We start from the raw sequence: 24694 nt of genomic DNA on the forward strand, positions 1-24694 counted from the left end.
GAGCGAGGTCCTGCCAACACCTTGATTTCAGACTTCCAGCTGCCAAAACTGTGAGAGAATCCATTTCTGTTGCTTTAAGCCAGTCATTGTTGGTACTTTGTTATGGTAGCGCAAGCCAACTAATGATGACGATGATGGAGATGAGGGTGATGATGATGATGATGATGATGATGGAGGAGGAGAATCATCATCATCATCATCATCTGACCTAAACACTGAACAGAAAGATGGTCACAGGTGTCTGACTGATAGGCTTGTGGCACTAACTCAGCGAACACTGGTGTGGACATCCCTTCCACTTCTATATTCTTCATCATTAGTCTCTAAGGCTCAATTTGAGGCACAGAGGGTAACAAGTGCAAAGGCCCTGGGGTAGCTGCCTGTGTGACATATTTAAGGAACCTCAAGGAGGCCAGTGAGGCTGGAGGGGAGTGAATGATGGGGATCCATTGATAAGGGGGAAAGGTGATGGGGTAGGAGTGACAAAATGCCTTTTTGGGCATTCTGAGGACGTTTGCTTTTACTCTGAGTGAGAAAAGAAGCACTTGGAAGGTTTTGAGCAAAGGAGTGATATGATCTTGGCTTACCTTTTTTTTACCAGGATCCTACTGTCTGCTTTGTAGGGAATGGGTTGAAGGGGGCAGGAATAGAAGCAGGGACAGATTGGGAGGCTGTTGCAAGAATGTAGGCAAAAGTCCAAATATTTACTGTGACAGATTTCTACAGGTAGAATTTCTGGGTCAAAGGGTAGGCATATTTTAGTTTCAGATAGTACCAAACGGCATTCCAGAAAATATTTTTATCTCTTTATGAGCCATTGTTTTTCCTCACTTATGAGTTATTTGTATATGTCTTCTACTCATATTTTTATTTGGTATCTATTTTTTTCTTGTTGATTTGTGGTAGTTCTTTACATATGAACATTGCCCACTACCCCTTCAGTACCTTATTCTGTTATATATTTCTATTAAAGATATTCTGAATTATTTGGAGAGAACCAGCGGTTAATTTATTTGATGGTTAGCATGGATATTAAGGGGCGGGGGGGGGGGGGAACAGTGACTAAAAACAGAAATCTTGGGTTTGCATCCTCATGTTAGCGCAAACCAAACTTGTATCTTCGGGAACACCATTTTCCCCTCTGTTTTCTCATCAGCATAAAGAGAGGGTTGGCTAATGAGATCAAATCAGAATTCCATGACTTTATTATAATTGTAGCACTTTGGGTCCACCTGTATTTATTTAGTATCATTGAGTGAAGCATTCTGCAGTGTCTTTATATATCAGAATGTCATCAACTAAGTAGAAAGTGATATGAGTATGGACTGTAAAGACTCTTGCCAACTGGCCTAGCAGCGCACTTTCACATAGACTCAGGTTCTACATTCGGTTTTGCCGACAACTATGGCCTCAAGTCACTTGCTCCACCTCGGAGGGCTCGCCTTCCTGTGTGAGGGAGGAAAAGCAGTGGACATTGAGGGCATTTCTAGCGTCCCCTTTATAATTCCTTGTTAAGAGTAATAGAATGAAGCAACAGTGAGGAAATTGAGGCCTTTGCCTGCCTATGGACCTGCTTGAGGTCCCAGAATTAACAAGCAACCTTTAGGTTTGAACCCAGGCGCAGTGTCTCCAAGCTCTTTCCCCAGCTCCAAGCCCTTCTATGGACAAGGAGCCCAGATGCCATGACCACTGTCCATCACCAGACCACTCCCACGGTGCTGGGAATCCCCTCCAAGAGGCTGAGCTGTGGGAGAGAGTTTCGGGGACACAGAGAAGGAGGAAGGGCGAAGATTACAGGGGAAATGTCTGGATTTCTAAGGACAGTGGGGCTAGTGGGCAGAAAGAATTTAGGAGGAGCCGCAGAGAAGCCCAACATAAGAGAGGACATTGCGGAGAGAGAAACAGCACGCCGGGCAGGGGGCAGGAGCCAGGAGGTGACTGTATGCAGATGCTCAAAATCACCTTGTAAATTACAGTTTGTGAACAACAATGGTTATCATCCACATTCAGACCGCTTTCTATTTAGTTATGACATTCTGATATTAATATCATCAGCCAACCCTCTCATTACCCAAATGAGAAAACTGGGTCCAGAGAGGGGAAAATGACTCTTTTTCGGTGACTGGATTTATGCATTTTATTTCTAAAAACCAGAGCTCAAGGGAGGCTGAGCTGGTCCGTGTGTAAGATGAACCCACAAGGCTTCCCCGCCTTGAGTTAGAAAACAAGGCCTCGTCTAGAAAGTGCTAGTTCAGATCGTGTTACTTTTTCTCACATTTTTCTTCCCCGACACAGGCCCCCACACCTTTGCTCAGGTTGGTCCCTCTGCCTCGAATGCCTGCCATGTCCACCTCCTTGATGCACACCTTCTCCTGAACTTGAGTATCTCCCCTTCCAGGAGGCCAATCCTGACCGTCTCCTTATTGTCCCTCACTCTGTCCTGCACAGGAATCCAACCCAGGACCTCTCAGTCCACAGGCCGATGCTCTATCCACTGAGCCAACCGGCTAGGGCTGAAGTTGCTATTATTAGCACTATTTTACAGACGAAGAAGCTAAGATTCAGAGAAGCTTAAGCACTTGACTGAGGTCCCAGCCTCAGTGACTGAGTGGGTATGTCAGTTAGGAATTTCCTGCTGCATGGAACGCGATCAGAGCAAATGAGACAACCAGGAAGTGCGTTGACCCCTGTAACTGCCAGTGTATGAGGGGGGCAACGGCGCTCAGTCCCTGTCCCCCTGGACACCCACAACACCCTTGAATTAAGAGACGTCAAGAAGCATTTCATAAAGGAGTTTTCTGAAATTGAGGTGAAACTGACATGAAATTAACCACTTACTGTTTTAAAGCATGGGAGTCAGTGGCATTTAGTATATTACCTCATCCCCCCCCCAATAACAACCCTTCACCCATGAAACAGTCACTTCCCATCAACCCTCTCTTTACCCCCTCTCTCAGATCCAGCAGTATGAGTCTGCTTTCTGTCTCTTGTGGGTTTATCTATTTTGGATGTTTCATGTCAGTGGAATCACACAATACGTGACCTGTGCCTGGCTTCTTGCCCTTGGCATCATTTCCCGAGGCTCACCCGGGTGAAGCACGTATCACTGCCCATTCCTTTCTATGGCTAAACACTGTCCCATGGTGTGGATGGGCCCCGTTTTGTTCATCCGTCTGTTGTGGACATGTGGTTGTCTCCACTTCCGGCTCTTGTAAACAGTGCCGCCGTGAACAGTCACCTACAAGTGTGTGTATGAAGACCCCTTTCCAGTCCTCTGGGGCATGTACCTACCGATGGAATTGATGAGCCGCCTGGTAGCTCTATGTTTAACATCTTGAGGACCTGCCAGACTTTGCAAAGTGGCTGAACCATTTTGCATGATCCGGCAACAGATGAGGGTTCTGGTTTCTCCACGTCCTCGCCAACACGTGTTATTGGCTGTCTTCTAAATTCTTAGTATTATGGCTGACCTAGTGGGTATGAGGTGGTAGGTCACTGTGGTTTTGATTTGCATTTCCCTCATGACTAATGCCTTTGAGCATCTTTCCCTGTGCTTGTGGGCCACACGTGGGATCCTTGGACAGGTGTGGCGAGTCTCTGGGGCTGTGCAGTGGCCAGGGCAGGTGGCCCTGGGGCTCCTGTGACACATCTAGTTTGCGGGGTAGGGAAGGAGAAGTTACCGGAACCTGGAGGCAGCCAGGATGTGCACCGGGGCCCAGCCAAAGCTGGGAGTGGAGTGGAGTGTGGCAGCCAGTTCACAGTGACCGCAGAGAGGGCGCGGGGTGGGGGGATGTCAGGGGAGACGCAGACCTCACTCTCCCCGCTTTGTCGCCTGGTTGTTGGCTAAAGCTGTCCCGCAAACCAGAGGGGTAGGGAGCCCTTGCATCCTTAGTCCCTAAGGGTCCATTTCGAGAAGGGGGAGACTGGGGAGAGGGGAGCCCGAGGGGCGTGCGGCGCAGGGGGTCCAGGAGCCCGGCTCCCTTTCCCTGTGGTCCTTGTGTCTGTCCTTCCTGGGCCGGCTTCTTCCGGAGGCTGGTGTGAAGGCTGGTGTGGTGCCGCCTTCTCGGGTTTCACATCTCCATTGTACCGTTCAAGGAGGAAGAGAGAAAAGACCATTTCCAGAGAAAGAGCTTTCCCAGAAACCTCCAGCCTCAAGTCCCATTGACCCACCTCGGGTCACGAGACCTCTGAACTAATTACTGGCAATTACTGGGAAGGTTTGAACCAGTTGGGCCCACAGCCAGGCGCTTTAAGAACAGGCGCTTCCTGGGAGAGGGAAATCCCAGATGCAATCAGGAATGAGGAAGGATGCTGGGGAACCCGCGTGGCCCGCCCCGAGGCTTCTTTGGAACCGTCTGTTTCATGGAAGCCCACGATTTTTCCACCAGGGACCATGCCAGGGCGAGGCCTCCTGGAGTGACTCACGCCCTCGCGGCTGCAGGGCTGATGCTGGGCCTCGCGCCTTCTCCAGTCGGTGCTGCCCTCCCTGGCCTCCTCCGAGAGTCTCCGGCCCCGTCATCTCTCCTCTGGCTCAGCCACCATAACAGTCCAGGGAGGGAGGCCTGACTCCATTAGAACCAGAGGCCTGAGCTCGACCAGGAGCTCAGGACATAGGGTCTGTCTGTAGATGATCCACAAAAGACAGAATTTAACAATCCCACCTATTGTATGACGCCACATATATGCCATCTCCAGAACAGGCAAATCTATAGAGACAGGCAGTTCAGAGTTTTGTTTTGTTTTGTTGTTTTTATTGCCAGGACTGGGTGGAGGTGAAATGGGGAGTAACTGCTGATGGGTGTGGGGTTTCTTTTGGGGGGCGATGAAAATATTCTAAAATCTGCTGTGGTGATGGTTGCATGACTCTGAATTATTTTAAAGCCATCGAACTGTATACTTTAAGTTGGTGAATTGGACAGAATGTGAATTATATCTCCACAAGGTTGTTGTGAAAGAAAGGTACATAAAAGCTTGGTCTGCTTCTGTTCGTTTTGTTTTATTTAAACTTGAAGTTGATTGCTACTGTATTCCCTAATAATAAAAGTGATCTATAGCTTACACCATGTTTTCTTTTTCTTCCCTCTCTAATCTTCCTTCCTTCCTTCCTTCCTTCCTTCCTTCCTTCCTTCCTTCCTTCCCTCCCTCCCTCCCTCCCTCCCTCCCTCCTTCCCTTCCTCCCTCCCTCCCTCCCTCCTTCCCTTCCTCCCTCCCTCCCTCCCTCCCTCCCTCCCTCCCTTCTTCCTTCTCAACCCCTACTCCCACTTTCCTCTGTGGCCTTTGGTTCTGCCATAGGGTCCTCCTTTTCCCCTTCCATTTTGGCTGCGTATTGCAAGCCATCTGAGTCCTGCTCATGTAAGATTTGCTGTGTTTGTGACAAGGTGTAAGGGCCCATGTCAGCAGCCTGCTGTTTAGTCAGAGCCTCAGAACTCGGGTGCTCTGTCTGTTCCGTTTCCCTGGAAACACAACTGTCCGCGAACCCGGGCACTGTGAAGCCAGAGGCTTTCAGGAGCCAACGGCCTTTTCATTCGATGGTTTTGTCTTCAGAGCAGGTATCACTTGCCACATCTTGGAGACAAGCAACATCGAAATAGAAAAGATTGTGATTTTCCTCAGAAGGAAGGAGTCCTCTCCTGCCTTCGGGAAAGAGTATTTTCCAAAGAACCTTGGAGACATCGGCTGATCCTTGTAAATTCACAGGTAGTAACATTCCCCAGAGGCAGAGACGGGTTTCCAGAAAGCAGCTGGAGGGTTGGGACTGCCCCAGCCAGCAATGGGAGCTTCCTGCTGGGGCTGGACTCCTTTCCGGGCAAAGCCCTTTCCGTCCTGGTTCCCTTTTCCTGGGGCGGTGGAGGCAGACCTGGGGGTGCTGCTCCCGCAAGTGACTTCGGGCCTCAGTATCCATGGACAACAGGATGACCAGCTATAGGAGCCACATTCCTGGTGTCAGCCTTGCTGAGTCAGGACCTGGGGCTGCTGATGTCCTTCCTAGTTGTGGGTTGTCACGGTGGTGGCAGTTGGCCACCACACCTCTGCTCTGTGCTAGCATTTCTCACCTCCTTGTCTGGGCACTGTACCTTGGGTCATTCGTCCCTGGCCCTTCAACCTGCCCATGGTGGCCGAGAGCAGGCTTGGTGTACTTGGCCTTTAATGTGAGCATCAAGACAATGGGTGTGGGCCCTAGCATAGTCTGCTCCCATTCCCTTTTTCCAGAAGACGATACAGGCTCAGCGAGGCGAAGTTCATTGCCCAAGGTCACACAGCCATTACCTGGGCGAGCCGTGTGGGAAGGTATGTCTTCCTGCCCCAAAGGCTGTTCTCTCTCCACTGCTCGGGGGACTCCCCCAGCTCTAGGCCGCCTTCCCTTCTCACAGTGAGCACAGGGGAGCGGCTCTGTGCTCAGCGTGCCCACCGAGAGTGCACGCGTCATGTGCGGAAGGACCTCGACCGCGCTATTGAAACAGTTGGGCCCGGCCGGCATGGCTCGAGGGTGAGCATGACCTATGAACCAGGAGTTCACGGTTCAGTTCCCTGTCAGGGCAGGTGCCCGGGTTGCAGGCTTGATCCCCAGTGTGGGGTGTGCATGAGGCAGCTGATCCATGATTCTCTCTCTTCATTGATGTTTCTATCTCTCTCTCCCTCTCCCTTCCTCTTTGAAATCAATAAAAATGTATTAAAAAATGAAATTAAATAGTTGGTAACACAACAAACCCTAGGCAAATCCTCAGAGACTTCACATTCCCCGCTTGCAGCTCTTCCCGGGGGGCCTGAAGGAAACGTGCGGTTGGTAGTGGCACAGACTGCGCTGAGTCCTCTGCTGGCTTGAGGGGGGCATGTGACTGGTGAGGGAGCCTCGCTGGCCTCCCTGTGCCCGGTGCTCAGGGAGACTTCCTGGTTCTCTCCTTGTGTCCCCGAGGCTGTTTCTCTGGCATTTGCGTATTTTAAGAATCACAAAATTCTCAGGATGCGACTTTTATATATATATAGATATATATAGATATATAGATATATATATCTATATATACCTATATCTATATCTATATCTATATCTATATCTATCTATATATATATATATAGATTATATTTTTATTGATTTCAGAGAGGAAGGAAGAGGGGGAGAGAAAGAAACATCACTGACAGAGGATCATTGATCGGCTTCCTCCTGCACACCCCACACTGGGGATCAAGCCTTAACCCGGGCACATGCCCTGACTGGGAATCAAACAGTGACCCCCTGGTTCATAGGTCGATGCTAACCACTGAGCCACGCCAGCCGGGCAGGATGCCACTTTTTAAAATGCTGAGGATGTACTTACTACCTCTGGTGTGTAGGTTCCTATGGCACCCAGCCCCTCACCTTTTTCTCATCACCTGTGAGGTTAGTTGACTACAGTCTGGTTCTCTTCAACACGGGCTCTTCGCAGAGCCGGTCTCTCTTGCTAACCATCAGGAGATCCTTGATATTTAGCTTCACACATATTTTTTCAGTAAATGAGTGGATGAGCAGATGCATTTCCCCAACAGAGTCTTCTCATTCGGGACGTTCCAGCTGGGGAAGGCCCTTACCACATGTTTACGAGGCAGGGCCCAGGACACTGTGTCCACACCCAGATTACATCTCGGCGAGAGTTCATCCTGTCTGTTGTCTCTAAACCTGTTTCCCGCCCCCACTGGACTGTCAACTCCACCTGCTCGACTCACCTCACTGCCCGGCCCCGGGTGCAGTACAGCCAGCGACAGGATGTAAGGCGTGAGGTCAGTCGTCATGGTTTAGCCAGCAAGACGGCGGCTCTGGTGTTTCTGACCATGGGTCCTTCACAGTGGCCTCTTCTTTGAGAAGAGGAGAGACCAAACCATCTTTGATTGTTGTTGTTTTGTGTGTGTGTTGTTGTTGTTAATTCTCACCTGAGGATATTTTCCCATTGATTTCTAGAGAGAGTGGAAGGGAGTGGGAGAGACAGAGAGAAACATCGATGTGAGAGAGACACATCGATTAATTGCCTCCTGCGCGGGGAACATCTAACCAAGGTACATGCCCTTGACTGGAATCGAACCCGGGAGCCTTCAGTCGTGCGCCAGTGCTCTATCCACTGAGCCAAACCAGCTAGGGCTGATTGTTATTTTAACCAGTGGGTGAGGCAGGGGCGGGACCCCAGGTCCAGAGGTGTGGGCGTTGCCAGGCAGAGCACGTCAACCTGTCCTGGCTTTCGTGGGTAGGTTTCTGTGGGGTCTGCTTCCTTCTGTGCCATATACCTGGTTGGGTCATCCTGGGCAGACAGAGTCCGTAGGAGCTGCCCATCCCGAACACTTGCTGGTGGGCAGGTGAAGGGGGGTTGGGAGAAATGCCACGAGTCCAGAGTTCCCTGGACAGAGGCCACAGGTGCCTAACTTGGGGTTCCTCGGAGCAGGTAGGGAGGCAGGACTTACTGCTTGCTAGTGGGTATGGAAACTGAGAGGCCTGGTAATTGGTAGGAAATCCCTGTGACCCGCGGACATCTCTGGATTCACCGTTCAGGAACGCCACAGGAGAGGAGGCTTGACTCAGCTGTTCGATACAATCAGAAAGGAATACAGAAGGGGATGTACTCAGTCATAACCCAGCTGCCTTGCTTAGCGTAGTGAGTAAAGCCTCGAGCTTCGATGTCAAGCCGTTCCAAGTCAGAACCCTGAATGTGCCCTCCAACTAGCCTGTGACTTGGGAAATGTCACCACTTCTGGGAGCCTCGGCTTCCTTATCTGTAAAGTTCAGACAGTCAGTTCCTTGCAGGCTGTGGTGAGGATTGGATGAGATAGTGAACACGCCCAGGATGGGTCTGGCACCCAGGAATTGCCCAATAAGGGGTCACTGTTGTTATTGTTGCCATTATTAATAGAGTAAGAGATCAGAAGTGGATGGATTGTTGGGCTGGGAAGTTGGAGAAAGCTTTCTGGAAGAAAGGGAATTTCAAGGGGCGGGCTAGACAAGTTGGGCTGCGGATAGATAAGAGGGAGATTGGCGTAAATATGTGTTGGGCTACCTTCTAAGTACAGTTTCCATGGGACAGGAAAAAATCACACCGTAAATAGGAAGACAGGTTGCCGTGATGTTATGGGAAAAGAGAAACGGTCCAAGCCGAAGCCAGCTGCCGATGACTCAGGTGTCCCTAACATCCTCTGTGAAAGGATGCGAGTCCCAACATCCGCAGAGTCACGTCTGTTGAATAAAACTCAGCACCTATTCGGGGATTTGGCACCAAAGACGGGTTTGTGCACCAAATGATTTATGTCTCTCATTTCTGCCGGGCACGCAGGCAGCGCTGTCCTGACTGTCACTCTGCAGGTCACAGAGGAGAGCCTCAGTGGGAAAGCAGAGAGGTGGGTGGATAAAACACGCGGGGCTTGACGGTGATGAATCCTGGTTCGCTCTGGCAGGTAGACATTTTAAATCTCTCATCGCTGGCAGCAGCGGGAATGAGGGTGCAGAGAAGACCGCAGGGGTTGGGATCACACCCTCACCGATGTGTTTATTGAGCATTTAGTTATGGGCGCTGTGTGCTCCCTGCCTGTGACGTGGGCCTGGTCCGGAAGGCACTGATAGTGCCTGTGTCTCAGGCAGGCTTTTGGAATCTGTTTGAGCCCCTCCCCTGGCCATGCCCAGGCATCGGTGCATAAATGCCCTGGCTTCCTTACCTCCTCCTTCCCCCCGCCCCCGCACCGGGTGGCACAGTTCTGAGGTGTGTTCTCCACTCTCAGAGGGTCCCGGGTGGGATTGTCCCTAGGCTCCTCGGACAGATCCCTTCACAAACACCTGTGTTTCAGCTTCCTGTGGGGTGGTTGTGCGGGTGACATGAGATAATACCACCACCACGCGTGTCCTTTATCCATTGACTCCTGGGAAGCAGTCGTTTTGCTCAGGGCTTTAGCTGCCTTCCCTTACTGACGCTCACTCGGACTGGATGAGGCGAGGACTTGAGTTATCCCAACTTTTGTGACGAGGGAAGGGAAGCAGGAAAGGATACAGAACTCACCAACGAGCCAGGCTCTGAGGTCTAATCCAAGGGCCTTTGTTCTGAGGGCCAACTTTTAATAATAAGACAAAAGGTTATAGTGTAGGGTCTAGCAAGAAAGCTGTTGGTGTTATCGTTGGCGTTATTGCTATTGGCATTATTAGCAAGTGCCCAGCATACAGTAGGTGCTCCATATTTGCTGAGTTAAAAAGGCAGTGAATGGATGGCTGTTATTTCCTTGAGATCATGAACATCCTTTTGTTATTGGTCCTCCTTCAGGCATCTAGGGAGTCCCTGCCCTAGGATTGGTACAGGGCAAATACTTGTTGAATGAATGAATGAATGAATGAATGAATGAATACAAACGGATTTTTCTTAGTTACCGGTAGTTCCCTGGTTCTATGAAAATCATTTTAATTGAAATGCATTATTTATTTCACCCTGACAAAGTCCCGGAAAGGTAATAGCCTTAAAATCCTAACAGTATTTATCTCTAGGTGTTGGAATAATAAAATACTTTAGCTTCGTGCCTTATTATTCTTTGTGATGGACCTGGATTACTTAACTGGAAATAAATTATCTGTTTGAGGGGAAAAATCAGTCTCAAAGTATAAATGGGTCCCAAAGCAGTGGGGTGCGATCCTGACGCATACGTAGAAGCTGATCTCATTTGGGTGGCTTCAGTCTCGGGAGCAGGGTGTGAGCTGACTTTGGTGTCACCGCTCACACGGCTCTTTCACACCATCTTCCGGAGGTTCACACCCGTCTAGTGACGAAGGTGGACTAAGGTTAGCAGCCTCGTCTCACAAACCTTGGGACCTGAGAGCTGAAGAGGTTCAGCTCTGCTCAGGGTGGAGCTAGATTGGAACCCAGAGCATCTGACTTCAGTTCAGCCCAGTGGCCTCTGCACTCTGTCCTGGGAGGCTCTCATGGAACAAGGGGGGCGGAGGGTGGACCAGGGACTCATGGGACAGCTGTCTCTGAGGATCTGCAAGACCCTTTTATAGAGGGAGAGCCTGGCTGGGACTCTCTGAGTTGGACAGCCTGGGTTGGATCCCACTTCTCTCACTCACTGTCTGCACACAGTACAGCACTCCTCAGCCTCGCTTTTCTCATCTGTAAAGCTCGTACAGCGTCTGCCTTGCGGGGTTGCTGTGTGGGCACCATACCTGTGCTCTCTGTGTGCCAGGCTTCCATTTCTTCCAGCCCATGTGGATGCTCATTGGTGCCCGTCAGTTGCTGTGCCCATGTGTATTAGTCCATTTCTGCCAAGTAACAAACACCGCAGAATTGCACTGGCTTGCTTGAGGGTGTATTTACTTTCTTGCCCGTGGTTCCGTGGGTCAGTTGTGGTTTGGCGGGTCTTCGTTGGCCTGGGCTGGCACAGGCTGGACTTCAGGGTGGGTTCAGATCTGTCCCCCTGTCACGCATCAGTCTGGGATCCAGAGTGGAAGGCAGCAGCGGACAGGGGCTAGGGAGACATACTGGCGTCATGGCCCATCGTAGGAGAGCGAGGGAAGGGACCTGGGACCCACACATTGGCACCTCCCCCTTCCATTGGCTAAGTAAGTCCAGAATCCAGGGGGACAGAGAAATCACCACCAGTTGTGGGAAGTGCTGCAAAGTCCATGACAAAGGGGATGGAGTGAGGAGTTAGGAGAGTGACCCAGCCTCAGCTTGTGCATGTAGGTGAAGCAGGGAAAGCAAGAGGCATAGTGGCTGGGAGAGGCTTGGACTGTTTTTTCAGTGACAGGGCCTTACTTTTCGTAGCCGTGTGCTGGGTAAAGTCTTGCCCAGGAGGTGAATGTCACAGGAAGGTCACGGTCTGCGATTCTCCTGGGGAGCACACTGTTGATTACTTAGCTTAGCAGGAGGTTTGGAAATTGGGAAATGTGAGTCCTCCAACATTGTCCTTCCTTCTCAAGATCGTCTGGCTCTCCCGAGTCCATCGCTTTTCCATATGAACTTTGGGATAAGACTGTCAGTGCCCCATCTAATTTAAATACGTGATTCACACTGTCATTAAAAGATTCAGTCAGTCGCCATTGGCATCTAAGTTTGAAAGAAGTTTGAAATATCTGACAAATATTTGTTAATATTGTGGAAGGCGCTGTGTGATGAAAGTACGGGAGTTAACTAGGAAAAGAGGGTGAGTGAGGGAGCCTCCCAGGATGAGGAGATGGCGTGTGCAAAGGACCTGGGGCAGAAGAGCCATGGCAGGTTCCAGGATCTGAAAGAAGGTCATGTGTCTGCAGCAGTGAGCCCAGGTGGACAAGCAGAAGCCAGACACGTGGGCAAGAGTCAGACCTTGTTCAGTGATTTGGGTTTTTATGCAAAAGCACTAAGAAGCCACTGGAAAATGTTAAGCTGGGGGTGGAAGGTGGGGGATGACAGTCAAATTGGTGTTTTTAATTTTTCATTCTGCTTATCATCCAGTTATAAGGTGTGAACCTCGTTTGGATCTGGATTTTTAAAAACGAGTGTTAAATTTTTTAACATTCATGACACTATTAGAAATTTGAACATTGAGTATCTGGTGAATTGAGGAACTACCTTTTTAGGTATGACAGTGGTACTGCAGTTATATTTTTTTATAAAAGACCTTATCTTAGCCATACATGGTGTACAATATATGAGTAAAATAATAAGATGGCTGGAAATTTTTTTGAAATAATCATGTTGGGAGGGAGGATTAGGGTACGGATGAGGTTGGATAGATTATGAATTGATGGTGATTGGGGCTGGGTGGTGGGTACATGGGATTCTCGGTACTCTTCTTTATTTTTGTGTTTACAAACATCTCCATAGTAAAACATACATAAAGAAAAAAGTTATTCTCACTTCCGTGTGGGGGACCAGCTTTCCGAAGAAGAAATCAGTTAGGCAGCTGGAGCGGCCCCAGTGAGGATGATGGAGGGATGGTGGTTTGGTCCAGGACTGTGCCAGTGGAGACTGAGAGAGGGAGATGGGCTGAGAGATCCTTAGGGAATTAGGGAGACAGGGCGTGGGGATGGATTGGATACAGGGGTGACGGAGATGGCGGGTCAGGAGTGTCCCTGTGTCTGGCCCCAGATGGAAGAGCCGGGGATCTGAGGTGTGGCTCACTGGAGGAGGACTCCGCAGGTCCCTTCGCTCATCTTGTTCCCACAGCCCCGCCTCGACTTCCCATCCATCCTGCGAATCGGAAGCGGTTCCCTTATGCAACACCTTTCATCCCAGACTTCCCGCACTCTGCCCGCTCAGCGGTTAATTAAGCTTCGATATGCACGCATTAATTAAAATCCTCTCTCGGGTTCGGAGGGGCTGAAATGTGGATCTTCATCTCTATCTCCCTCCTTGCTGGGGCTGGTTCCCTTTGCTCGGGACACCTCTGCTCTCCTGTGGGCACACAGCTATCTGTCTGTCTGTCTGTCTCTGGCACCTGTCAGCACCCTTTCATTTCTTGTTTAGGAGCCTGGGTCTAGGGAAGTTAATGACTTGTAAATTGCTCTGCACTGTAGAGCTAGAAATAGAACGCAAGATGATGATTCCCGAGCCCTCGCGCGCACTGAGCGATGGCGGTGTCAGCCCGAGCGTGGCTTGCTGCGATGCGGCCGCCTGGCTGTGTCCCTGCACGTGTCTGGGCAGCCCCCCGCGCGGGGAGAACACTCCCAAGACGCTGCTCTGCCCAGGCCCCTGGATGACTCTTGTCCCTTTCTCCCTGCCCCATGCAGGTCGTCTTCTGGTGCGTGTGACACCTGAGACATGAGATCGTCAGCCTGCAGGCTCTCCAGTTTTTCGAGAGACACACTATGGAATCGGTGAGTGGTCTCAGCCCCCCTCCCGGAGGGCCCGGCCTGGGGAGTGTGGAGGGATTCTTTGGGGGGCGGGGGGCATTGAAGTGCACAGTGTGACCCAACTCAAGCCCTTGGATGTGAGTATCACGGTGAACAGATTGCTGGGGGGTACTTGTCTACCTGTCGACTTACCCAAGTGCCTCGGGTCACCTGACCTGTCTCCTTTATGCAGAAGGAAAGGTGGGAGGCCGTGGTACCAGAATGAAGTCAGAACTAGGAACAGCCAGGACCCAGCCAACAATAATGGGCACTCTTCTAGCCGAGTGGCTTTTCAGAAATATTCCCTCCTCAGTCCACCCAGCGAGCCCACCAGGTCTGAGTGACGCCGTTCATTTTCACAGATGAAGAACGTGCCCAGCTGGATCTGAAGTCAGTTTGTCCTGACTCCAGATCTCCAGCCTTTTCCCTCGATGCCAGGCTGCCTCTTGGTAGAAGTATGAATCGGCCCATTTTGCAGCTGGGAATACTGAGTGTAGGGACACATGATGGAGTCTAAGGACTCTTACCTCGGTGGGTGGAGGTCTGGGTTAGAAGAAGAAAAAAATAACACTGGACAGGAAGATCCATGAAAACTAGGCAGAGGAAGTGCACGGAGCCTGAGAGGGTCTTAAGGTGACCAGGGGACCCCACACAGGGTTGAGGTGCTGTGGCTGGTCTTCCCCGGGAGTCAGTGGCGGGTAGAAAGAGTATGGGTGCTGGAGGGGGCTCTGCCACCAACATTCTGTCTGACCTCAGGTAAGTCGCTAACCTTCTCTGCACCTTCTGTTTTCTTATCTATGAAAGGCGGTGATTTTTATTTTTCAGGTTTTGTATGCATAAAAAAAGGTATACAGCATAGCATCTTCTATAAAGTAGGCACATAAAGTATTATAATTATTCAAGTTTTAGGAGAAAAGCAATTTTTAAGGATAATTAGCCCAGCAGAAGCACCCAGAATGGATGGGAGAGGTGAGTGGCCGGAGGGAGGGAGACCGTCCTGAGAGGCTGTGACAGGGGACTGTTACCACATTCCAGGATGAATGAACTGCTTATCTTCCAAGATTGGCGTCTACAGGGTTACCTGGAGTCATGTCGTATTTGGTTTTGTTTTTTAAATCAAGAGTCCAACACAAAGGTGACATTGATCTCACAGGTGTCTCTTTTGGGGACGTGAATTATAATTGCAGTAACTCAGCGCATGACTCAGGATGAGGTTTTGCTCTGAATGGTGTAAAATCTAAAAGAACATTGACTTAAAGAAGATGCAGGTCTATTTCTCTCTTCCCTAAACTTGCAGACACAAGTAGTGCAGGGGAAGGGGGGGCACCGGAGGTTCCGGGTGCCGGTTACATGGTGTAGAAGTTAATTCCTTGAATGGGATACTTATGACATAGACCATTTTATGTACAGTAAGTCCTCACGTACCATCATCTTTGAGTTCTGCAACTTTAAGCAAAACAACATAAAACAAAACCAGTTTCACCATAAGCTCATTGATGCAAATAAGGGTCAAGTTCCGGCAGCATCTCATTGATGTCCTAACAAAATGCCGTTAACCGAGGACCTACCATATATATATAATATTATATTATATTGATATACAATAAGAATACAGCAAACCCACACTCTCTTAACTATGACAAAAAGCCCAACACCTTTATCTCAGATGTTTCTTTCTTTGTTGCCTCATCCCTATAACATAGGTCAAGCAATTGCTTATTACTTTACTTATGTGCGAGGAGCTGGGCTAGGGTGCTTGGCACACATGATGCCAGCAGCAGATGGGCCTCGTCCTCAGGGGACTTTCTGTCTAGAGGAAAAGGAAAGATGTCAATCATACAGATTGACAGCCACTGGCCAAGGCTCCGTGTGGGACGCCCTGGGGCACCTAGATCCAGCCAGGCGAGTAACTTCGATTTGCATCTCCCCCCACTCCGTGATGGGAGAAGAGGTGCAGCGCCAGTGGGTAAGACTGTAGGCACACGATGGCTCCTTCCCTCTGGTCTCTGTTAACCGGCCCAGGGAAGGGGTCAGCTTCTCCTTTCCTTGTTGGTCACTGTGACAGACCCCAGCCTCCACCTGGCGTCCCGGGAGCACCAGAGCTCCAAGCTGAGAAGGGGAACCCACAGGAGCAGACAGAGACTTGCTCCACCATCAAGGCCAAGTCCAGGGCCTCTTGCATTGTTAGGCTATTAAAATAAGTGCATGAATGAATGAATGGTTGATGGAATGAATGAAGGAATAAAATCACACCCACAACCATGCAGTTGTCATCCCTGGGGAAGCTCAAGGTGTTTCCTTTTTTCACCCAAAATGCTACCAGGCCCAGGAGAGGCGGGGGATGAGCCGCAAACGGAAACGGAATTGAATTCTGAGCCAGCAGGAGAATTCAGTTGGCCTTATTTTTAGGGATTTTCTCTGTAGGTAGAAACGAACTGACCTAAACTTTAGATGCGCCCACACCAAGCCCAGGAGCAACTCTTGTGACTGCCCCCGCCCCCCACCCCTCCACTGCCTTTGCCTTTCCCAAGGTCAAGGCGGACGCCCTGTCATTAGTGTGCCGCCAGCTGTCAGCCAAATTGAATTTCCCTGAGCACAGCTGATGTCCCTCTTCGGCCGCAGGACAGGGGTCAGGCAGGGAGTGAGCACCACACATGGACGGGAAATGTGTCCCTTGCACTGACCTCTGAACTCCGAGCTGCGTTTCCGACATTGTTGGGGGGGCTGGGTGGGAAGCCTGTGACTTCTGTATGTACTAGTAGAAGGAAAAGAAACGTGTTTTAGAAAAAACACTAATATTCCAGTTCTACCGAGAACGCACATTCACTGTAATTGAGGCTGTTTGAAATCCAGCCGTAATTCCAGGGCGTCGGCCATTCCTCAGTCCGATGCAGAGAGGAAGACGCTTCTGCCCGGACAGATTGGGAAAGTGTGGTGATTCGGTTTGTTTCCTGCCGGCCTTCCCTCCCTCCCTTAGCCTTCAATGTGTGTGGAGCAGCGCCCATGTGCCACACCCTGGACGCCAGGAAAACAGATGAGTGAGGCTCATTACAAAGCCTTCCTGAGCTTCTCTCCTTTCATTTCATTTTATTTTTTATTGTTTAAAATGTATTTTTGTTGATTTCAGAGAGGAAGGGAGAGGGAGAGAGAGAGAGATAGAAACATTGATGATGAGAATCATAGATCGGTTGCCTCCTGCACGCCCTCCACTGGGGATCGAGCTCACAGCCTGGGCATGTGCCTTGATGGGGAATCAAACCGTGACCTCCTGGTTCATAGGCCAAAGCTCAACCACTGAGCCACGCCGGCTGGACTCTCCTTTCATTTTAAAACGTTTATTCTACAAATATGTATTGAGCACCTAATTCGCTCCAGTCTCTTAGTAGAGACCAAAGACAGTCCCTCCTCCTGCTGAGTTGATACGTTATTAATTGTTTCGCTCGCTCTCGCAGCAAACACTTTCTGGGCACCTGCCGTGAGCCAGGGAGGGGCCAGCTGCTGGGATGCCGAGATGAACAGAGCATAGCCTCTGTTTCAATGGGGCTGAAGGATGAGACAATATTGTGCTTGTCTCCTAGGGCTCCAGGAACTAAGTAGCACGGACTCAGTGGCTTAATCGAAATGTATTGTCTCGTAATTCGGAGGCTGGCAGTCAGGTTCTGCTGTTTTCCCATCGAAGAGATGAGCTCACAGGGGTTGGAGAGCTGTAGGAGGCCCGTGGCTGGGAACTGGCAGGAGTGAGATTCAGTTGCAGGGAGTCTGGTCCTGGAGCCTAGAATTCCCACTGTCCTCACCCGTTACGATAACGTCCCTAGGCCCTAAGGAAAGCCTTTTAAGATAAGCCTCCCCCCCCACCCCACCCCCCCGTCCCCAAATCTCAAAGCTTTGGGATTATTCTACAATCCACTCGGCTTCCAGGAGGCATTTGACCCAGCTGACGGTTTCTCCCTCTGGCAGCCCACCCGGATTTCTCCTTGGGACTCTGCCCTCTCTCTCGGTCTCAGAGTAGGGTGCCCCTCACCCCAGATAACTCCAGATGTTGTTGAAGACCCTCTGTAGGCTGATTGCTTCCAGATCCGACCTCCAGCTACACCTGCCCTCTGAGCTCCAGCCTCAGTGTCCCACATGCCTAATTATACTCCATCTGGAAGTCCAGCAGGCGGCTCCAGCTTAGACACCCACCGTGGGGTTTTCTCCCAGCATCTCCTTCATGAGACGCTAGGCCTCTGCTGGAAGCCATCCGTGTCCCAGCGCCCCTGCCGCCTCACTTCCAGTGAGGTCCAGATTCCTCACTGCGGCCTGCGAGGGCCAGCGTGACCCAGCCCTGCTCCCTTGTCTGCCCGCCCCGTTCCCTCCCAGGCGTCAGCCACCGGCCTCTTCCTGGCCTCGGGACTCTGCCTCGTGTTGCTTTCTGCCTATGGGGCCCCTCTCCCTGCACCTCCTGTCCCCCTGCCCCCTGCTCCCCACAGGAGCGACACCCTTCTCGTGTAGTCCCAGCCTCAGTTTCCTCAGGGACCTTCCCTCCCCACCCCATCGCCTCCGTGGGCCGCTTCCTAGCCCTCGTGGCAGTCTGGAATCATTTGTGTGTTCACTTGGGCTTGTCGCTCCCCCCCCCCCCCACCCCCGCCGACCACAAGCTCCCAACAGACAGTGGTGGTGACTGCTTGTCCACTAACATTACCCTGGAGCCTGGCCCAGAGCCTGGCATGTAGTGGATGTTCAGTAACAGTGGCCCCTGCTAAATCAATCATGAACATAAAAGGCCAATTCCAGGCCTGTTACTTGTATAAGAGCCCTTTCTCAAGCAAGGCGGGACTGAGGCGGGCGTGCAGGTGATTGAGAATTGGGTGGAAATGAATAAACAAAAACAAACTCATTGTACAGACCACCAGATGGTGGGTACCGGAGGGGAAGGGGGACGGGGAGAGGGCAGAATGGGGAAAGGGGTCAGATGTATGGCGATGGCGGGAAGTTAGCCTTTGGGTGGTGAGCGCACTAGAGTGTGTACAGATATCAGATTACAGGGCTGTACACCTGCAGCTTAGGGTTGCCACCCAGTGTTACCTCAGTTTACAAGAGGACGGAAGAAAGAAAAGATTGGGTGGGACCTGGGCTTTTTATACTCGCTGGTCTCTGTTTTCACATTTCTCCAAAACGTTAGCACTTACAAAGGTAATCTTAGGGGAAACAGCAGCCTGGGATATCCAATCCACGCGAGAGTTGATTTGATTTGGGTTTAAAGTGGAAACTATGATCTAATGCATTTTACAGAATTGAGTAAAGAACCATTTTCTTTGTAAAAAGAGAGAGAGAGAGAGAGAGAGAGAGAGAGAGAGAGAGATATGTGGGACGCTCTGTGGGGGTTACCATCGTGCCCAAAGCTCCTGAAAGGGGTTCCAGGCAGATGTTTGGGGTTCGATGCTCAAAAGCTACTTCTCAGGTTTCCTGAGAATCGATAGCACCCCCTACCACCACCCCCACCACCGCAACGCCACCGCCTCCCCAGCGAGGCTGTGCTTGGCAGAGCCAAGCGGAGGGGGCTTTGGCTGCAAATGAGTTTCAGGGAGTCGCTGCAGACAGGCCATTAGCAGGACTGGCTGCGTGGGCTCCGCCAGGCTCCTCGCCGCGCCCCCTCCCATCCGCAGCAGCATCATTGACTGTGAGAGTCTCAGGCCACAGACCGTGGCCGAGGTGTCTGCTCTGGCTGCTCCTCCAGGGCGGGTCAGGGTGGTCAGACGTTCCCAAACTGGGAATTTGGTGACAGAGAAGATTGGAAACGGAGTTTTCACCAGGAGATTGCAAGTGGTCGTCATGTGTCCACCGTGGGCAAGGCTCTGTGGCTGGCGTGGTGGCCCAGGCTGCTGTCTGAATTCCCTTGTGCCCCCAACCCCCTCCTCAGCACCAGATAGGAGGTGGGTTCTCTGGGTCGCAGGAAAGGGGAGGTGACCATTATAACCCAGAATGAATGCTTGTCTGCCGACCGGGTCATAAATTACACAGCGAAGCCGACAGCTTTGATGTTGCACCTGAAAAGCTGTAATTGGCCCGTCCTTCGTGCGGGCTGTCCCGTGCGTGGAGGAGACAGTGGGTTCTGTCTGTATTTTAATCAGAGAGGCCCTTCCCTGCTGGCAACTTGAGGTCAGTCCATTTGGTCTCAGAGTGTGTCCTCTGGTTTGAGTCTCCGATGGATCGCCTTTGGATTGCTTTTATCTAATTTGGTGTTCAAGGCCTCACGGGACCTGAGGGGCATGATGGGAAGTTGACTTACCCTGTTGTCAGCACATGCAATCTTAGAAGATTCTAGTTCCCTTCCCAGGGGCTCAGCTGAGAGTCTAGATGAGTGTAGACAAATGTGGCCTGTGCACGAAGGGCCGTCTTTACTGGGAGCCGTAAGAGGTGGGTGGCCTGTCGGAGGGGAGCCAGGAGACTGTGGTACCCAGACTGATGGGGGATTAGGCAGATCCTTCCGCATCCCTAGGGCACTGTTCCGTGTCAGTTGGGCATCTTTCAGTGGCAAGCAGTGGCGCAGAAAGGAAAGCCCAAGGTGAGAGCTGACTTCAGGCACTCCTGGATCCAGGGTCGCCACTGGGGTCATCTGCACTCGGTCCCTTTGTCAGTTACAGTCCTTTGTATGTCAACACCTCCTCGCTCTGGGACCTTGGGCATGCCACTAACCCCATGAGCTTCCCTTTCCTCCTGCAGCGAGGATTGAAAGAGCCGGTTCATGAAAGCACCTAGCACAGTGCGGGTGCAGCCAGTTGTGTCGGGAGAGGTGGACAGTTGCCTCAGCTTTCATTCCAAGTCCTGGGAAGCCATCACTGTAATCCCTTGTCTGCCGGAGTCAGGGTTCCTCGCTGCTGCCCAAACCCTGTGCCATATGGTAGCCACCAGCCACAAGTGGCCATTGAAGACTGACAGCTGGCCGGTCCGAATGGAGATGCCCTGTGAGTCTAACGCAGACCAGTCTTTAAGACTTTGAAACAAAAGGATATCAACTGTGATATTCATAATTCACGTTGAAGTGGTAATATTTTGGATATATTGGGTTAAATGATACTTATTATTAAAAAGAATCCCACCCGTTCCTTTTAACTTTTTAAATGCAGTGCCTGAAATCTTACAGCTATTTCCTGCCCATGTACCTGGGATCATTCCCTTGAATCCTTGTCTCAGGCTCGGCTTCTGGGGGCCCCGCCTGAGATGCATAGATGCCTCATAGAAGGAGAAACGGGGGCCAGCTGTGCAGCACGTCCCTGGGACACGTGTGGGTGAGTGGAGGGACGGGCTTCCTGACCAGACGTCTCCAGCCTTTGGACCTGTGAGCCAGAGGCCAAGGAGCGAGGCCTCTGTGCCCGGCGTGGGGCACAGTGTCTGGCTGGTCTGCGTGCTTCCAGCCGCCACGCCCAGAGCCACAGTGAGTCAGCAGCTGAGTCAGTGAGGACAGCGCCACCCAGATGAGCTCTGCCCGTGTAATTCTGCCAGTGGCTCCCAGGAGTGTCTGGCCGCTGCAGGGAGGAGGGAGGGAGTGTCCAGCATGTGCATGGCATCGAGTGTTTATGGGTGTGATGTCCTTTTTTCTCTAACACCACCTCTGACCCCAGGCAACTTTCCAACTCTCTGGATACCAACGGGGTGTCCGGCAATCAATTCAGTCCTGACACTAAGTACCCGGAGTTAGCACAGACCCACAGGTTAGGGGCCCAGCTCCCCTGGAGTGCTCCCTCCTCACACGCCAGTCACAAGTCTCAGGGGTGCTTCTGATCGACAGGCTGTAAATTCAGAGGCTTCCACAGCCCCTCACGTTCAATAATTGATCAGAATGACTCACTGGACTCAGGAAAGCTCTTGGCTTACTGTTACCAGTTTATTATAAAGGATACAACTCAGGAATGGCCAGTAAGGGCAGGTGTTGGGTGAGGGGTGCACAGTTCCATGTCCTCTCCGGTCCCTGCCTTCCATCCAGCACATGGATGTGGTCACCGACCAGAAGCTCCCCACCCCTGTAGTTGAGGGACTTTGTGCAGGTTTCATTACACAGTCACCATTGATTAAACCATCAGCCATCGGTGGTTGAACTCCAGTCTCTCTGCCTCCTGGGGGTGGGGCGGGGGGTGTCTCTCTGGTCACCATCCTGAAGCTGTTCAGCCCCCTACCTGGGAGTCGTCTCATTAGCAGACAAAAGACCCTCTTGCTTTCTGCAGATTCCAGTGGTGTTAGGAGCTCTGTGCCAGAAACCAGGGACAAAGACCAAATACATTTTTTATTATTCCACAATGGGGCATAATATTAAAGCGATCAGATGAGGAACATGTGGGGAGACCTGTGACTGGTGGGTTGCCTGGATCGTGGCATGTTATATGTTGGCATGTGTGAGGGAGATGCTCAGTCTCGCTGTATAGAACTGCTGGTGTGCGTCCATTCTTCATTAAGCATGCAAAGCACCTACTGTGTGCTCACGTTGTGCCAGGTCGGGACCAACATTGCAGCCAGATTGAACCTTCTCAGCATCAACCCTAGCAGCTCAATTTGCTTTTAAAGGCACTGTCCAGTCCTTGGCATGACATCCGAGGCCTTCCCTGGCAGCCCTGCCTTTCTCTCCATCCTTGGCTCTGATCCCTGCCAGCACGCGTCCTTCTCTCATTGCACTGAGCTATTTGCAGGGCCCCACATCTGATACACCTTGCAGACCTCCACCTACTTGTACTTGCTGTTCCCACTGCCTGGAACACCCTTTGCCAGCCGTCCAACTCGCTCACTCTTCAGGAGTCAGCTCAGCATCACCTCCTCCAGGCAGTCCTTCAAGATTTTCTCTGCCATTGCCCTATCGCTTCTCCATGTCCCCTGTACTTATTTCTCCTTGAACTTCAGTCATTTCAACAGACACATGTTGGTCGCTTACTATGTCGAAGGTACTGCACATTAACTCTAAGAATCCTCTGCTATCTGTCAGCATTGACAAAGTGCCAGGGGCCCAGCTAACCAATACATGTATTATCTGACCTAATCCTCATGCCGCCCTATGAATAGGCACCAGTGTTAACCCACTTTTCAGGGTGGACGCTGAGGATGGAAGAGGCTCACAGATCGTAAGTGATGGGCCAGGATGCACCACACCAGCACTCAGACCCCAGGGCTCTCGTACTTCGTGGGGAAACAGCACTCTTATTGCATTATCCCGAATTCTCTGCTTTCTCTGCCTCCCAGGTCAGACTGGGTCCCAGCATTAAGCCGACAGCACATTCAAAATCGGATATTTTGAGCAGAGTTTAATAAAGGGCTCATCCGAGGTGTGGGTGAGGGGCGGGGAGGCGTATGAGATGGTGGGGTTCTCCTGGCTTCTCCGAAGAAGGTCTGAAGGGGTGAGGGAGGGGATGCCTCTGGCAACGGGAGGCAGAGAGGCTGTGTAGGGTCCTCAGACAGCAGCTGAGCAGCAGGAGCCGGAGGGGGAGGCACCCCTCCCTGCACGTTCTTATTCCTCCAGCTGCCAAACCCAGTCCGGAGCCGGAGGGCCCAGGAGCCCTGTGAGGTGTTGGGAGCAGATCAGGCGCCTGGGTCTGGAGCAGGACAGGAAAGGTAGCCAGTGGGCGTGGCGGGCCACCTGCACAGTCTCTGAGAGTCTGTGGGCTCCTGAGGGCCCAGCTCAGCCTTGCTCTGCAGCCAGGAGCTGGGGTGTGGCCCAGGAATCAGTGGTGGTGACTGAGCTTCAGTAAGTGTCTGCTTGCCCACCATGTGTGCACTTGGGATTCTGAGTGTGTGTGTATGTGTGTGTGTGGCGGGGGGCGGGGGGCGGCATGTTATTTCTGAGTGTGTGTGTGTGTGTATCTGTCCATGTTATTTCTGTGTGTGTGTGTGCACTATTAAGAAAGGAAAGAGTAAAAATTCCACCCAAGGTCTGGAGGAAGGACTGTAATCCATTATAATCTGAATTCTGTCTTTTCACTCACTCACACATACACAAATGCTGCCTGTAATACAGAAGGACAGTAGAATTTTTCACCCTCATGAAGACCGTTTGGGGTATGAGCTCTAGCCATCCACAGTGTATACAAAATCAGATACATTAGGCAATGGAATCAGTGAAAAATATTTTCTTCCTCCAAATGTTTTGTCCTTACTCTTGTCATTGTGGCGTGAATTCTTAACCCTAAATGGAAAGATGGATAATGAAAGAAAACCCATTCTTGACCCCACAATACAGTACCAGCCTGCTGTCAAGTTATAACTAATTCATCGACTAATAAATATCACATCTATCTTATGTAAGTAAATAAACAACAAAACTCTGATTCTATTTCAGCTGTGGGAAGGCCACTGCATTTGTCTTTCTAGCAGGGAAAACAATTGTGGAACTTTAAGGTTGCCCTTGAAGGATGGGGCAGAACATGGATGTTAAGCACAGCATTCTTTGAGCTTTATCATCCTACTTCCAGTTTGGAATCTGCCCTGTCTCTTCTCTCTTAATCAAATTGTTCAAAGGTTGTATGTAAGTAAAGTTGCTTCTTCAGAAACCCACGCACGGAGCCTGTTGGCTCCTCTGTGGCTGTATTTCTGAATCAATTCCTGAGATGACATTTAAGTGCTCCTAATATGTTTTTGTCTGTACTTGGTAAATTGAGACCCATCTTCTCAGTGATTCTATAACTTCACAAAATAAGCCTCGGTGACTGTCCTTGGAATAATTCAGTATCCTACCTAAGTCTCTGAATATAGAATCTAAAACATAGAGAATAAGTTGGGGAAAAGGACTGATAGAATTCTCGTAATTTAACCACTTCTGAGCTTTTTTGTTGTTGTTCATTCTTAGTTGGTTCAGCATGTTCATGGGCCCAGTAGAAGTTAGAATTAGATTTCAGCTGCATATCAACAAAAGTCCAAATAACATCAGCAATTAGGGTT

The 24694-nt window shown here is 50.9% G+C and overlaps 1 protein-coding gene across 1 annotated transcript in view; it reads left to right on the plus strand.

The window, feature by feature from the left end:
- Positions 1-13727: 13727 nt before the first annotated feature.
- Positions 13728-24694, plus strand: part of ASAP1 (ArfGAP with SH3 domain, ankyrin repeat and PH domain 1) — a gene marked incomplete at its 5' end in the record, with an annotated part of 188482 nt that continues 177515 nt past the window's right edge. Inside the window, one exon of the mRNA XM_081111283.1 lies at positions 13728-13783. Within this exon, the coding sequence (XP_080967409.1) occupies positions 13728-13783 (56 nt within the window). The remainder of the gene's footprint in view (positions 13784-24694) is intronic.

Source organism: Myotis nattereri (assembly GCF_964212035.1).
Source record: "Myotis nattereri genome assembly, chromosome: 17".
Classification (NCBI taxonomy): domain Eukaryota; kingdom Metazoa; phylum Chordata; class Mammalia; order Chiroptera; family Vespertilionidae; genus Myotis; species Myotis nattereri.